The sequence below is a fragment of the Bactrocera dorsalis genome, chromosome 2 (genome assembly GCF_023373825.1).
Source record: "Bactrocera dorsalis isolate Fly_Bdor chromosome 2, ASM2337382v1, whole genome shotgun sequence".
In the NCBI taxonomy this organism is placed as follows: domain Eukaryota; kingdom Metazoa; phylum Arthropoda; class Insecta; order Diptera; family Tephritidae; genus Bactrocera; species Bactrocera dorsalis.
Window position 1 is genome coordinate 41,300,618 of NC_064304.1, and position 17,975 is coordinate 41,318,592.

The 17,975-nt window shown below is 35.7% G+C and overlaps 1 protein-coding gene across 2 annotated transcripts in view; it reads right to left on the reverse strand.

Annotated features, from left to right (window-relative positions):
* The window catches only part of LOC105221903 (putative uncharacterized protein DDB_G0277255), a 129,842-nt gene that overhangs the window by 42,150 nt on the left and 69,717 nt on the right, over positions 1-17,975 (reverse strand). For both annotated transcript variants that reach the window (XM_049447806.1, XM_019988863.3), the window contains exon 3: positions 16,096-16,645. In XM_049447806.1, the coding sequence (XP_049303763.1) occupies positions 16,096-16,645 (550 nt within the window). The remainder of the gene's footprint in view (positions 1-16,095; positions 16,646-17,975) is intronic.

The window sequence follows — 17,975 nt, forward strand, 5'->3', positions numbered from 1 at the left end:
TGCCATTACATCGCCCAGCACTGTAAATGCAAGTAATCATAAAAACTTTACCGTTCTACACCTCTGAATAAATATATTAATTACTTTTATTTCCCAATCAATAAAAATTATCATTAAGCTCGCGGCAAAGTGAAATGATTTCAAATGAACTATGAAATGAAGGAAATTTATAAAAAGAGCTTCACAGCAAAAAATCAGAGCAAAAAGCATAAAAATTGAGTCAGAAAAAAATTGCACTGGCTGTTTCAGCGGATATCTACTCGAGCCATATCTCTTTACCAAGTCATAGCCGATCTAACCGTGCTTAAGTAAAGTATGCCGCTTCGTCAACACCAAGCAGTAGTTGTTGCTACTGTTGTTATTGCTGTTACAGCCAACTAACCAAGCGACCAACCTCGCTTGCAGGTAATGGATTACCCAACTCAGTTAAAACGTGAATAATTCAACCGCAAAATGAAATAAATGAAACACAGCCAACGATACCGACTCGCTGAGACACACATATATACACACATACAAACATATATAAATATGTGCATATGTAGTAGTGAAATAAAAATTTAGAAATATATCCACGATTAAAATAATGCAACAAATTGTGTTTGCGAAGTGGAAAAAATACACAAACGAATAACTGCACACGAATTCGTGCGCGTATGTGTGTGTGTACCCCAAAACAATAGGCAATTAATGTGCATTTGAAGTCCGCGGCGGCGTCGGCGCGGGTGTGGTGAAAATTTGCATGAAAGCCAAAGTTGCCCGAACGGGTGAATGGAGGAGGCGGTGCGAAAGTGTTTCATAGCTGTGGGTAAAGCGCGAATTAGGCCACGGAACTATAGAGCGACAATTACACAAACACACACATACACATGCATTTATATATATGTATATAAGTTTAGCTAGTCGATCGACCGCCGACACCTGTGGCAATATGCAAGCAAACATTAGATGCACCAGTTGCATATAATATATAATGCATAGAAGAAACATGTATGCATGTGTGTGTGTGTTGCTTAATTAATATGTGTTATTTCTTAAAATGCATGCAACTTATGCAAATTGGCAGCGCGTTTCGCCAGCGAACATTCATTGAGCGCTAAAAACACACATTTTAAGGCGCAAGCGCAGCAAATTATATACAGTGGTAGTTGTTGTTGTTGTTCTTTCCATTATATTATAGCTAATCTTGCACCGATAGTTTTCTTATGCTGCGGATGGCAAAAGTGTGTTATTATGCTATGCATCTCAAATCAAATTAGCGAATGTAAACCATACTCTCACAGCGAAGAGCAAAGTGGTAACGATGTGCAAAAACAAAAAAAAAACGCTTACGAATCAAACGAAGCAAAATTATTTATATTATACGAGTATTTTTCTAAGTCAAGAATTTTTTGGACCATCATTGAATTGTCTAGAAAAGGAGTCGGTAGCTCAGGATCCTCTTCGATTTGACATTTGATTTGTTCTCAGCCCGTATTTCCGGCCTCTTTTTTCTAGTAGCTTCGTACAAACCACGCATAACACTCAAATAGTATTCCTTGTTGACAGTTTGGTCGGTCGCAGGGTATTCAGAGTGTATCACACCTCAGTAATCGAAGAAAACTATCAACATAATCTTTATTTTTGATCTGCTTTGACGTAGTTTTTTCGGCTTCGGCTCAACTTTGCCTCGATATTCGGTCGATTATTTGTCTGGGTACGGGTTGTTAGTATATACTCAAGACTCATCGCCAGTAATAGTACGTTTCATGACAGCAGACGGAAAGCATTGTGTCACAGACACTGTTTCTGACAAGATTTTGTAATTTTGGAACCAATCGTGCTTTCACTTTTCTGAGGCATAGTAACTAGTTAAGAACAATCCTACCAACTTAGTTTTCTTTTGGGAAAATCATATACCAGGGGAATTTTTGTCACAAAGTATATATGAATAACAAATTTTACCATTACCACGAAGCGAATACGGTATCATTATGCCATGGAAATAATACCGAACAGTATTCCGCATAGAGTAATCATTGCATTACTAGTCGGTATCATCAATGGTTAATGGAATAAAGGTATGACTTATGTAATTGGTTCCCACAGCAGTACATAGGCAAAATAACTCCAGCCGAGGGGTCCAACTTTCTGCGAAAACGAGCCGGATATTCTCTTCCATGGCATCAATCGTCTCAGCTTATCTGCGACTTTATATAACCCTACACAAAATGTACAGCAGTGTTGATTCGCACGATTTTGAAGATCAGAAGTTTCCTTCAATAAATTGATTGTTTCCTTTTGTGTATGGCATATAGCTTCGTCTGGTTAACCCAACGACATACACATCAACATGTTCCAATTCGGATACAAAAGTCATTAATTAGGACTCTACGGAGTTTGGATTATTTTAGAAAATTGGACTCATTGATTTATCAGCAGTGCAGAGGGAAGCATCGTAGAGTTTCTCGGCATAGAGACAGCCTATCAGAGTTTGATGGAACTATAGTAAGCACAACAGTATCTCCTATAATTATTGAGTTGAATAAGTATCACTGCCACCTTGCGCTAAGCTTCTTGGCCCTCAGCTAAACATGTCAACATTTTTAAAGGCAAAAAGTACTTGCAATATTGACAAATTATACAAAATGTGCGAAAATTCAATCGGAAGAAATACAAATGATTCTATTATTCATGCATAGCAAGTTAGCCTCATAAATATACATATGTATATATAGTATGTATATATTTATACTGCAATTTGCACGTTACACAACTGCTTGCTTAGCAACAAAGCTTGTCACTTGTAACACCCGTAGAACCCCTTCAGTACAGTCGACCCACTAAGTACACGGCATGAGCTCACAGATAACTCGCATTTTCACGCTCCAGTAAAACCGAAAACTCAGCGCACGGCACGAAAGAACACAAGCAATATTACAATTTAGCCACAGCTAGACTCTGCTAGTGTCACACTTAAGCGCTAGTTGCTTAAACAAATACTTAGATAAGTACATATTTATATATCTATATATTTTAGCATTAAACAAGGCAAGCTTAACTGGTGGCAACTGACAATCTAACAATTGCCATAGACTTGCACACACACATTCATTGCAGTTTGTGTGTAAAATGTCAAAGCATTGTTTTTGTAAGCGATCGTGTTGCGATTTTTTCTTTGATTTTTTTTTATCAACAATATTTCTTGAGCGATTTTTTTTCCACAAACAGTAAGCAGTTGGTCGGCGCTCCTTTGTTTAACCCGCACCTTAGTTTCAGATTTTATTTATTTTTTATTTTTTGCTTAATTTAACATTTAAATTCTGTTTTTATTCTTTGCAGACAGCTTTGCTGAATTTTACACACCGCGCATGCGCCTTCCCCACAACCCACAAAGTCTATCCTCACCCTCATTTGGCAGTTAACACACTTCTTTCTTAGTACGTCCATGAAAATGTTTGTATGTATGGGTGCAACATTTAACGAAGTCGATCGACTGCTCGAGCAACAGGTTATTTGTTGTCGACAATACAAGTGGTTACAAGCTGCAAAGCGCAATTGGGACAGACAGACTTTTGTAAAATAAAGAAAGAAAAAGTAAAAACTAAAAAATCAATAAAAGGCCAAATCATAAAAAGTTTAATTTTCAGTTCTGAGCGTTTTTTAAATAATTTGTACGTGCCAAATGTTTTGGTTTCTTTTTCTATGGAAAATTTTTGATTTATTTCTTGAACACTGTCTTTTGTATGGATATTAAGCCAAAGCCCCGAAGATAGTGCCATGTGCCGAAGACATTGCCATCTTAATAATAGGTAGGTGTCTACAGACCATTACGACCACCACTCTCAATACAGTCCAGAACTGGGCATCACAAGCGGATCTGTGGTTGAACCCAGATAATGGACAGGCGTACGGAAATTCTCCTACTGAAAGCCAATGGAAAGGAGGGTGCAGAGACTAGCTGCGCTATACATAACGGGAGCTTTAAGAACAACTCCAACGGCGGTTCTTGAACTGGTACTAAACCTGCCACCTATAGAACTGCAGGAGAATTTACATATAGAAACTTCGGGAATAGCTCGGTGGGTAATGGCGTTTGGGCAAACACCGGCTACATGACCCCACTTTTAAACTGGGAAATAAGGTTCCAAATAAACATTGAAAAAGATGCCTGGCGTAAAGGTATGTTAACCCCGCGGAACATTCTAAACATCTATACGGATGAGACGAAAATGGACGATGGAGTTGATGCGGGAATATACTGTCAAGAGTTAGGCATAAGGCAACATTTTAAGTTGGCGGACCACTGCAGTATATTTCAAGCTGAGGTCTTTGCAATCGCGAAAACCGCGGAGCTGGCATCTAATGCACCTGCAGGCAAATCCAGAGTCAACATCTACGTAGACAGCCAAGCAGCAACCAAGGCAGTAACCTCGTATGTCATATCGGTCAGAAGTGTCTTGGGAGGCAGGGCAGTAGTGGAAAGTTTTTCCAGAAGTGAGCAACTTCTACTAGGTTGCAAACCACAAAGGCATCGAGGGCAATGAAATAGTGGACGAGATTGCCAAGGATGGCTAACATCCGAAAACGTGATCAACATTGGGAAACCCATGCATTGTCTATACGACGATCTTGACAGAAGCATGCTAAAGAAAATCAAAACCCGATGGAACGAGCTACCTGAACATGGAACCTAGAAATGCACAAAAGTCCTATTGGCACTCGATAGAAGAGACTGTAGGAACATAATGGAATACTAACTAGTCAATACCTGGTGGCAACACACGCCCGCTTGGGGCTTACAGATCGAGAAGGCTGCAAAAAATGTCTAGAGTAGGGCACCAGGGAAACAATCAAGCATCTCTTGTGAACTTGTCTCGCATTGGCAAAGATATAAGCATCTGAGGTCCCAAAGTATGATACACTGTAGGAGGTATCGATAGTGAGGCCGCAGAGTCTGTTAAAATTCGCGTCAAGCGCAGGCATCCTGAACGATGACTACTCCTCTTAGACTTGGCAAGTGAACTCCATCTAGTATCGCAAAGGACCGAACTGATCTATGCGTTGCTTATTGGCCTACCAGATTAACATATCCCATGGATACCTTAAAAAGAGAACTGAACAAAGTTGTATCGAAGCCATATGATTAGATTTCATACAAGAACTTGACTTGAATCGGACAGTTTGTATGGCAGCTATATGCTATAGCGGTTCTCACTGAACAGTTTCTTCGGAGGTTTGCACCGCTCTCTTGGACAAAAATCCGGGTCAAAATTTTAAAACATATCTTGGAAAAATCGTTTCCATAAAAGGGCTTGAGTTGTATCGGTTACTTTGTATTGCAGTGGTGTGCCATAGTTGTCCGTTCCGAACAATTTTTGGGGAGCTTGCACTGTTACTTCGGACAAAACTCTCTGGCAAAATTCGTGAAGACAACTCGTTAAATAAAAAAAAGTTTTCAATACAAAGGCTGGATCTTGACCAAGTATGTATGACAGCTATATGCGATAGTGGCCCGTTATTAGTGGTTACGACAATTCAGCAGCTTCTTGAGGAGAAGAAGAAGTGGCAAAATTTCAGATTGATATGTATTTCAAAAACTGAGGAACTAATTCACAGGTGGACAGACAGACAGCGATAATATCAAGCATGTTTTTAACTAACAACTCCGAGATTGTTGATTATGTAAATAAGTGTACGAAAGGTCCAACAATTTCCAGTTTCTCCCCATTTATCAAATTACAGCGCCAAAGCTGTCTTTCTTACAGTAGCAAAGAAAGTAAAAGTGCTCATTTATTTTAAAACACACAAATCTGTGGTTACGGCGCGTGTTTAAATGAAGACAACACTCCCAAAACAAACTAATCTAGCAGACCGAATTACCGAAAACGACAACGGAAAACATACAAACCACTTTCGATTTAGCCAGAAGAAAGGTCATTAGTGCGAAGCGATGATATGTATTAATATGCCATTAGCTCTATAATTCATGCCTGGTGTTGTGAACTCCAACCGGTGGGCTGGCGGGCCAGCAGGGCGAACAGCTATAAATAGCGGTGACCGCATGCGCGCGAGTGCCTGAGCCAAGCGACACAAAGCGGGGTTATTACATATTTTAAATGATATTGATAATATTATTTAATTTTTTTTTCAAGTTTTGTATTAAAGAAGAAATTAAAATTTCGCTGTAACTTTGCTTTCGCCGTAAAAAATTTTAATTTATTGAAAAAGAGTTATTGATAAAAAAAAAATTAATGAGAGAGAAAAATAAAAACTCAAACATTTCTAATGAAGTCAGTTGGGCGAACGGATGGAGGAGGAGGCAATTGACAGCGAATCAAGAAAAGAGTAAATGAAGCAAAAAACGCTGCAGGAAAACGGCGACGTTAATCGCTCATCATTAAAACACTTTGCGAAACGGCAAAAAGCAGTACAACAAAAACAACACCAACACACATAAAAAAATGGTGAGACTTATTGTTGCGCACAGGTGGCGCGTTGGGCGACGTGTGTTGTCCACGGCAATTTGCTCAGCGGAAATCGTCATTCAAGTGCGCCGCGAATTGAAGTCGCAATTAAATGCTCAATGCGATAGAAATCGAAGTGGAAGAGAAATAAGGCAATTATTTTGGTGTTTTTTAATTCCGCTTTTTTAAACATTTTTTTGTTTTTTTTATACTTAAAATTTGTATTTTTTCTATATGTTTTATTTTATGTGCTTGATTTTTTAATTTCTCTTTAACGAAATAAATTTTATGGAGTTTTTGAATTCTCAATTTTTTTTTTGTTTGATTTCCATATTTTTTATTTTTTTGTTTCTCTCTAATTTTTTTTCTGTTTGTTAAGTAATTTTTTAATTTTTTTTTTTATTTCTAAAAAAAACATAATTATTTCACAGTTTTTCAACTCTCGACTTTCTTGTTTTTTTTAATATCACATTTTTTTCATTTCTGATTGCTTCCGTTTTTTAAGTTTTTTTATATAAAATTTTTATTTATTTTTTCTGCTTTTTCTAGTTTTTCCAAGTTTGTTTTTTTATTTTATTTTTTATTTTAAATGAAATTAGTTTAATAAAATTATTTTGAAGCTTTTATAATTTCTGAAGTTATTCCTTTTAATTTTTTAAGAAAAATTAATTATTTTGAAGTTTACTATTTGATTTCTTCAATTTTGATTTTCTCGATTATTTTATTTATTTTTAATTCAACTTTTTTTCGCTTTTCTGCTTTTTTAATTTTAAATATAAATTTTTTCTAATTTTCATTTTTTTTTTTGAGGAAAATTAAATATAATTTTCACTCCTTGATGTTTATATTTTTATACCTGTATTTGTATTTAAGAATATATTTCTGATATTTCGGTTTTTATATTTTTTAAGTTGTCTTTTTTATTTTTTTTTGATATTTGAAAGCTTTTCACTTTTAATTTTTTTTAATTATTGTTTCAAGTTTCTTTATATTTAATTTTTTTCTGAAATTTTTTAAGTTTTTTTTAGAATAAACTAATTATTTAAGGTTCTTAAATGATATTGTGTATTTCCTTAATATTAAATTCCTTAATTTTTACTTTATGATATCTTATTTAGTTCTTATTATTTTTAATTTTTTTTATATATTCTTCATAAATTTTTTTTTAAATTTAAAATATTTTGAGTATTTATTGTGTTTAAAACTAATTTTCATTTTAATTTTTTAAATATTTTTTCTTTCATTTTATATAAATTTTATAGTTAGAATTTGTATGTTTTATTTTAATTTAATTTTAATGTATTTTTGTATAAGATTTTTAAATTTTTATTATTTTTATTAATTTTAATTTATATATTGGTTTTAAAATTCATTAATTACTATTCTCATTTTTAAATTTTTTTATTTATTTATCATAATTTATTTTCATTTTATATACATACATTTTACCGTTTTTAGTTTTACTTTAATTAATAATAATTTTTATTTTTGTTTCTTCTTGTTTTTTTCCAGTTTGCTGCTCGCTGACATTTGGCACAAAACGCTCTCCGCTGGTGTCACACCAATAAATTCAAATGTCAACACGCTGCCCAAACAGCTAAAAGCAAAAGTCAAATAATATAAAAGCGAAAACAGACGAGCGCTGGAAAGCGACGTCTTTGGCCAAGAAGTCGCATGGTGAGCGCTTCCACTTAATAAACTATACATAGAAATATATTTATATATTTGTATGTATGTATGTAGGTATTCAAAGAAAAAACGCTGTGCGCCATTTAGCGCGCTAAGGTGAGCAACTCCAAAGCTGCTCAGCGCAGCGCTTTGGCCGCCTTTCGTACCTCGCGCACCTACGCCCGCCACCCGCTTGATTCTCCCCACCCACTTCGAAACGTTGTTGTTGTATACACGTAAATTACTGTCATTTTTGCGCAGATTTTCTAAACTCCGTTTATAATTGCATTTCAGCGCTTTAACATTCAGATCCAATAGCTGTTGTTGTTGCTGCTGCTGCTGCTGCTGCCGCCGTTGAATGCAGCGACTTAAGGTTGCTACACAGGCACAACACTGGCGAATGAATCAATAACCAGTTGGTTGATAGCGTTTTTTCCAGTGAATTCGCTGCTCTTTGCCTTGCATCTATTTAACCTGATATTCTGTGCACGAAATGTGCTGCGACGGCGACGCCAGCAGCGGCGCAGACGCATTGCAATTCATTCTCTCAAATTGCTCGTTGTCGCTTGTTTAATGTTGCCGATAACTTTTGCTGTCCGCCGCGCTTAGTTTGGCTGTTAATTTATGGCAAGCAGCACTAAACAAATTGTGAGTTGAAAAAGTGGTTTTTATTATTTTTGAAAATCGTGATTTTTGTACGACCAATGTGTATATGTAGTTATCAGCGTTTGTGCTCAAAATGAATACACTTTGTAATTTATGCAATTAACTTCACCTTTGCAACTAATATTATTGATGGGGTGAAAAAATATATTAATATTTGACCCACAAAACAAAAACGAGGAATTAATTTAAATTAAAATGATTAACAGTAATCCTTGACCGCTCTACCACCCACATCACGCATATTAGATACATATAAGCCGAGTGGATACCATACATACATATATACAATTTACATGTGGCTTGACTTCATTTCTGCTATATTACGATGTTGTATAGAACCAATGTATAATCCTATATACTCATGCACCCTTTCTTTGGCTTCAGCTCATAAATCTTTCGTCATGCTTTTTTCAATCCACAACATTCAATAAAATTCAGTCACGTTTCTTTAGTCGCTCTACAAAATTCAAATGAAGTCAACTCCGAATATATCCACATACTTACACTACAATTGTATTGTCGAATGTTGCTCAAGAACGAGCCAATATAATTAATCCCGCTCGATATTTTTAGCTATTGGTAATAACTCAATGTCAAAACTGGCATAATTTCGTAATAAATTATTTGGCGCAAGAATGCAGCAGCCTTTACTACTCGTTACTGTTTAAGCAAAAACAAAAGGAATAGAAGTAAGCTGTCAAGCCACCAGAACTCGGAGAGTAGTGAAACGAACAACCGGCTGGCATAAATCAAACAGACTAGCGTTAAAGAAAAAAATAAGCAACTTAAACTAATTCCTCGAGGTGTTCGCATGCTCACTAGTATTAAATTAAACTTCATTGTTTAATTTCACATAAAAGTTTTTTAATGAGGGAGCTGAAAATAAGGTATATAGCTCTGGAAAGTTGTCTTTTAAAGACGTTAATCGGTTAACATTATTTAAAATAAATATATCTTCGTTCAACTGTAGCGGTATACCAAACTGACGTTTAAGAACTAAACCTTTAATATAAGATCTATATGTATTTACAAAAAACCATATCTACTTCTAGAGATTTGAAAGTTTTTTCATTTTTCAAATACGTTGTTGAAAAGATCATCATAGTTCCCAGAGCGTAAGAGACCGTACTTTTTCAAAGTGCATATGAGTAGAATTGTATGAAATTAAATAATGAGTTATGCACCAACTGATCAAATTTGATCGGACTGTTTCATTTAAACAACGGAACGAATTGTCTCGCGATTTTTACCATGTAAAGAATTGAATAAAAATGGGCTTAAAATTTTGTGTTTTCAGTGGAATGATGGCAACGGAACCTTTGAAAATATTACAGAAGCGTTTCAGCGAACCTTCTTTGTCACGAGTACAAGTATTTGAGTGACATTAAGCATTCAATGAAGTTCGTGAAGTCATCGAAAACTTGCTTCAAATAAGTTGCGCGTACACCTCTGTTAATGACGATAAATCGATTGAAAATCGTTGTATTGGCAGCAGAGAGATAGCAAAGGATATCAGCATTTCTTTTTACTCGAATCTAACATTTTGGTTATTGTTTTGGGTATTATTTTGGCTATTGCTTTTAGGTAATGTTTGGTTATAGTTATGGGTATTAGGATTGTCAACGCTCGTACCAAAATATTGGAGTAGAGTTCGCTGTAGAGATTATTCACAACGTAGCTGAGTATCCTTCAGACATTAAACGCGACATTACTGGTGACGCAAGAGAGATGAGCCGAAATCGAAGAAACGATAATTCGCTGAAGGCAGCACAAGCCATTCTAGCTCAGGCACAAACCATTCTAGCTTAGGCAACTCAGTGTATGGAAAATTTTATTAAGCCTTAGCATGCCTCTTTTGACTTAAGAACCTATTTTGAACACGTGTTTTTTTGTCAGCTCGTGCGAAATATGATCAGCTGGTAGACCTACATACATATGTACATATGGGTTGGGCAATAAAGTAGAAGTAGTATTTTACATAATGAAAATAAATAAATAATTGAGATAATCAAACTTAGTCGTGGAAATTTTTAAAGTTTGAAAAGCCAACTTTCTGGTTATTTTTGAGTAACGAAAATTAATTGGTGAAATTTTTGTTTAAATGAAAAAACGAAAATTCCTATGTTAATTAATAGTAAACTAAAAACAAAGCGACCCCTTGAGTTAAGCTACAGTGCCTGGCTTGAGAAAGGATTTTTTTGTCAATTACTAGTATTTGAGGGGGTAAGAGTTGAAAAAAATGCATAATTTTTTGATGCACCCTAATACTTAATGAATCGAACTCTAAGACTCCTGTTATATACCATATGTCATACATTTCTCTAACAATATCAGAACTTTGGTCCAACCTTACTGAAGAAACTTATTTTGTAATGTTATTTGAATATCTTTCAAAACTAATTTCGCAAAACATATTTTACTGAACTTTACTTACCATATATGTACATACATACCAGACTTTGTTTTGAGTATTGAATTGATATTAATTTCATAATCTGCAAACATTAGTTCGCTTCAGTACGTTCGCCGGTTGTTTTGCCGATTTTCTGATTATTTTACCGAAAATAAAATTGAGGTTATGATTTGAAAGTTAAGACGAAATTTTGAACATTTAACTTAAAAGTGGTCTCATAAGACGATTTGGAAAGCTGAAATTGATCAGCTGATTCATTTGATTAAAATTGAGTCTATATTTTGAAAGTTAAGACGAAATTTTGAAGAGTTAACTTAAAAATAATTATGCAAAAAAACATTTCTCAAAAGATGGATCTCGGTGTCTTCGATATCGCACAGAAACATGTTGAAACGCAGCAGGCAACAATTTTTTAGCACTTTCGGAGAGTAAAACCCCCCAAAAAGTCACCAATTTATAAAAATAGGTCAGCTACCATTTCTCCAACTGTTATCTTTTTGAACTTTATGAGAATATATACCATACACATATGCATATGGAAAATAAAATACTTTCTGTAATCTTCATATGAAAAGATAATGTGGTTAAATTTTTTTGTTTTCTTTAACAAATGTGGGTGAGTGAGTAAGTTTGAACGTGACACGTGACGTTGGCAATGACACCAAAACAAACTGCAAGCGGCGACGTGACAGCGGCACAACAAAAACTCGACTTACAAACGAACCTACAGACAATGGCTAAAGCGCATGCGCAAAGATGCGTATAACGGTGAATATGGGCACTTTATGAGTACTATGGAAAAATTATGAGTACGAACGACAGCCAAGAAAAAAGTGGGAAATAAATATTGTATACTACAATAAAAAAAAATGAACTTACGGATGAAAACAACACAATACGATGCAAGGTGAATGTATGTGTGTGCACGTGTAACGCATAGCAAACGCAGCGAAACTATGCACCTCCAACAGATATTTAATTTGTATGAGTGAATGTATGTGTGCGTATGTAAAATGTTGGTATTTCTACTATTTTTAGTATTTTTTCGTGTGTGTGTGTGGGTTACTGATTTATTTTTAGTTATGTGTATGCGCATTGTTGTTGCAATTTGTCTCTATTTGTACGCTTCATTTGCTCATTTTTATGCATTTTTCATACGTTTCACAAAATAAAACTCATTGTATTTGTTTCCCCCAAGACCCCAAAACGCCAAGAAAGCACTACAAGTGGAAAAGAAGAAGAAAACACGCAAACAAAAGCAGCAACAAGCGACCAACAAGAAGGTGGCAACACACAGTGAAGCTGTTAAAAAGGCAAAAGAAGAAACTCTTTTAAGGTCAACTCATTTCACTTTCTTCTAATAAAATCACAGCTCACCAAGAGCTAAGTGACTGCCTGACTGACAATCAGACAGACAGCGTGAGTAACTAATGGCTATGGACAGCAGTGCAGGAGCCAACGAGCAAAGAGCAAAAGGCGATGATAGAAATGCAGCGCAATCAACGAGCTGTTTAGATGAAGATGTCTATGATAGAGAGAGCGCGCACATGCAGACAGACATACATGTGTATAAACATACCTTAATATATATATATAAGTATAGAAATATACATACATACATATATGTATAAATTTTTTGTGCTCGTAACTTTTTGGCCGCATCACTCAAAGTCTCAAATCATTTTGTGTCTTAACAGACCGCCTCCAAAGAATATGAACTCACACCTACACAACAACAAAAAAAATAATAATAATGCAACGAAAATAGCGCCGGCTAGCTGTGCGCTCATCAATATGCACAAATGCATAAAAGAGCGTTTATATGTAAATACTTATGTATGTATCTACATGCTATATAGCTATGTTATCTCCATAGGTACAATATATGTATATTATCTGGCTCATAAGTTGTACCCACATGCGTGCTAAGCGAAAGTTTGTGGTGGAGCTACATCATGTCAAAGTCAAAGTCAAAGTCAGAGTGAGCTCAAGAAAGCGCGATTTTGGCTAGAAAACATTTGCGGCAGCTGGAAATCTTTGCAATCAACGGTGTAGAAATGCAAAAAAAAGGGGAGTTGCTAAGTTTAACAACCTTAGAACCATTGCATTTAGATATCCATACATACATGTGGTACTAGTTAACATATATTAAATATCAGTTTATTTTATTGCTACCATTGACTGTTGATACTTAAATTGCCTCAAGTCGCATCAGAAATTAAATAAAATATAATTTGGTTTGAATATTGTCTAAGTGAAAAGTTTTTCATACTTTATTAGCACGTCTTCCAACCATCTTATATGAAATAAGAAATTACTAATAATTATTTAAGAATATCGCTGTTTCAGCTAAGTTTGAGACTAAATAACTTATTCCCAAATGAGCTGCCTACTCTAAATGTATTAATAATAAATGAACTAGAACTTAAATGTAATAGTTTTTATCAGGTTTCCGAGCTCGCATATTCAAAAATCTTCGCAAACTGGCATATCTCCTTCTTTAATGAGATAAAAAAATATCTGATCTAAATCTGTCCGATGTGATCTATAAAAAAACTCTCAGATTGTCTTCATTACGGCAAAACTATCGAGGAGTAGTAAAGCGGTGCGCGAGCATTATGACGAGTCAATGATACTCGTACACCCGTGGTGAGGTTCTCTCCTCTTTAAGCTGCACCTTGGCCAACCTCGCTAAACAGCTAGAACATGTCATGGAATGTATAAAGCATTAACAATAGTCGAATATTCTACGAAAAGATGCGGCGACTAACAGAAAATTTCCAGACCGAAGCATATTTCTGTAGAACGACCAGAGGTGATCTAGTGACTGATTCCCAGAACATACTGAAATTATGGAGTGAACAATTCTCCAGCCTACTGAATGGCAGTGAAAGCATAACAACAGAAGATGGTGAACCCGATTTCCCAATCGATAGAGCAAACGTTCCATTGCACGACCATGAAAAGTTTCAAATAGCAATCACCAGTCTAAAGAACAACAAAGCGGCGGAGGTCGATGCTACTCAAATACGGCGATGAAAAAATTATCCGCAATAGCCATCAGCTTCTTTGTAGAATATAGTCGTATGAATGCATGCCCGACTATTGGATTTTAAATATGCTCTGCCCAATCTACAAAAACGGAGACCTCACAATCTGTGCCAACTACCGTGGGATAAGCTTTGTCGTCATCGCTATAAGGTTATATGGAGCGAATTGTGTGAAAGATTAAAGCCCATCGTCGACTAACTGATTGGACCTTATCAGTGTTGATTGAGGCCTGGAAAATCAACAACTGACCAGATATTCAGCTGCCGCGATATCTGAATTTGGTATCTCCGCAAAACTGATACGGCTGTGTCAACTGACGTTGAGTAACACTAAAAGCTCCTTCAGGATCGGGAAGGACCTCTCCTAGCCGTTCGATACCAAACAAGGTTTCAGACAAGGCGACTCCCTTTCGTGCGACTTTTTCCATCAACTTCTGGACAAAATAATTCGAGCTGCAGAACTAAACAGAGAAGGTACCATCTTCTATAAGAGAGTACAGATGATATTGATGTCATTAGCCTCAACACCCGCACCGTTAGTTCTGCTTTCTCCAGAATGGATAAGGAAGCGAAGCAAATGGGTCTAGTGGTGAACGTCATGTCACTCGCGACTAGGCTCTCACGTTTCTGTTGACAGTCATATATTGAAGTGGTAGATAACTTCGTCTATCTTGGAACCAGCATCAACACCAAAAAGAACGTCAGCCTCGAAATCCAACGCAAGATATCTCTTGCCAACAGGTGCTACTTCGGACTAAGCAGGCAACTGAGAAGTAAAGTTCTCTCTCTACGAACAAAAACCAAACTCTATAGGTCACTCATTATTCCCGTTCTGCTATTTAATGGAGAGGCATGGATGGTGACACATCCGATAAGTCGGCGTTAAGAGTTTTCGAGAAAGGTTCTGCGGAAGATTTATGATCCTTTGCGCGTTGGCCACGGCGAATATCGCATTCGATGGAACGATGAGCTGTACGAGATATACGACGACATTGACATAGTAAGCTGTTAAAAGACAGCGGCTACGCTGGCTAGGTCGTGTCGTCCGAATGAATGAAAACGCACCAGCTCTGAGAGTATTCAATGCAGTACCCGCCGGAGGAAGCAAACGAAGAGGAAGGCCTCCACTCCGTTGGAAAGACCAGGAGGAGAACCTTGGAGTGTTCAAAAGCGAAAGGAAGAAACGACTGTCGCGCTGTTGTAAATAGGTCTGTAACCGAATAAGCGATGTTTACGTCAATAAAAAAGAAGCAATCATCAGATCGCATTACTAGATTGGAAGACTTCAAGTTTGAGACGCCTAGGACTAGCTGAAGTAACGCTATGGTAGAGCGCTTAAACGATATATTATAAATAGGAAGTAATCTGTTACAAAATTAAAATAAAAATCATTAAAATTGTTTATTTAAATATAAGAGACTTTGACTATAGAAAACCTGCATTGATTTTCACCTCTCTTACTTTACTTCTCTACAACCAAATTAACTTTCTTTAACACTTCTCAAAAGTTTAGCTAGAAATCGTGTGGGTCAATGCCCCTTGCTCTACGAGCACCCAGAACATCCGCCGATCGCACGTGTAGGGTTCAATAAATTTCAAATGATATGAGCACATGTAGCCGAATATGTGTATAAAGCATTTGCAAGTAAAGCACTTTGACGTCCGGTCTTCCGCCGCGCATGCGCTAACCATTCCTAACAATTGTTTGTTTGCATGTGTTCTGACAGTAATTATGCCTTCACACTGAGCTGGTAATGCGAAACAATTTTACATTCCCGCAGTATGTTGTCTTTAACCACCATAAAAACCACAATAAACCATAAACAACAAAAAGGCATTAGCTTACACTTACCATTTCTTTTCTTAAAATGGCTAATTGCGTATCCAGTGTGCTTCCTGTCACGCTCGCCACCGCACCGCCAGCGCCACCGGCGTTCGAGGTGACGCCTGATTTCGCGGGCGTCGCCGCCGCGGCTGACGCTGACGTTGTGGTTGCTTCTTTCGCATTTGTTGTTGCTATCGCTGCTGTTGTTGTTGTTGGTAGTGGTGCGGCATTCGATGTCTGTGACTTGTTGCTCACGTCCATTTCGTTACTTTCCAACAATTTCGCTGTGTTCAATTCATTTTTGCCAATATTATTAACGCTATTCGTAGTACTGTTGCTGTTGTTGTTGCTGTTGCTGTTATTATTATTATCGCCGTTTTGGTATTCTACGCTATTGTCCAGATTGCTGTTGCTCAAACTTTGCGCACTACCGGCGCTAATGTTGTTGTGATTGTTGTTTGGGTTTTCCATATTGACACCGGCATCGTCGCTGATCAAACCCGAATCGGAGCCGAGCATTTTATTGATACCACTAAGACTTTTTGGCAAAGGTGGCAGATCGGTGATAGACAATATTCTATGGAGACAAAGAAAATAAAGTTGGAACAATTAAGTATTGTAAATAAGTTTTTAAATTAAAATTTTAGTTAATTAAATTATGTTTTTTAATTAATATAAGTAATTAAAATTTGTGTTAGTATAATTAAAATAATTAAATAAAAATTACGTACATAAAAACTAGTGTAATCATAAAATTAAATATTACTTAATTAAAAAATGTTTTAAAATTAAAATAATTAATTCAAAATTATGTAATTATAATTCAAGTAATTAATTAAAAATTATGTAATTATAATTCAAGTATTTAAAATTAAGTACGTAAAGATTATTATAGTTTGATCTGAAAAAAGTCGTAAATTTTTTCACCAAACTACTGAATTTCCTTTAATGGGGACGTATTGAGAGTTACCGTTGTTGCTTTCTGTACTAAGGTAAAGCAAATAGTTTTGAAACATAAAGCTCTACATGGGAAATTATAAAAAGTTTAAATTTGTTAGACCTTATAAAAAAATGCGGAGAAACTTCTTTGTTTAACTAAACTCATTTAGAAAAGATTTTTGGGAAGAATATTTTTGAGTAGGGTTGCCAATTGTAAAATTGTTTTATTCTATGAAACGGTTAAATTAAAGTAATTGCCTATAGACATCAGCATAAGAAAGTTTCAGAGGATTTTTATAGTAGTGTATTTTCAAGTAATGTTGCCACCTATTTGAAGATTAAAATAATTACCAAATAAATTTACTGTTATTTAATTTAATTTTTTTTTTTATTATTTCTAATATTTTTTCATATAATAAAAACATTTTTTAAGTTGGCAACCCTATGCAAAAATACCTGCCGCAGAAATACTTCAATCTAATTTGATGCTAATTGAGCCCATTAACAGCTTATTTTTATTGATTTGTTTGAAAAAGTAAAAAATAGTAGATGGCAACCCTTTTTTAAAACTGAAATCGTTTCCAGATCAGTTCGATGTTGACAAATTGATGTCCATTGAGATCGTTTTTTAATTGATCACAAAATAAAAAATAGCATATGGCAACCTCATTAAAGCCCTATAGAAGTGTTACCTCAAAAATTGAATTGTTTTAAGTTCTTTAATTACCTCAGATATTTTTTCGCGAATCCTCAGTCGACTTTTTTCACCCAAAAAAAAAACAGTTTAGGTGGCAAATTTATGAGCTTTTGTCCGTGCATAACCAAATTGCCCCGGAAAACGGAAATATAAGTAACCGGAACGTCATAAAATATTTAAAAATCTGCTGAGTAGCTCACGTTAGATGAGCTCTATATCCCAAAAAGTACGTTACCTCCAGATGCAAACCGTAGAGAAATCAGAACTACTG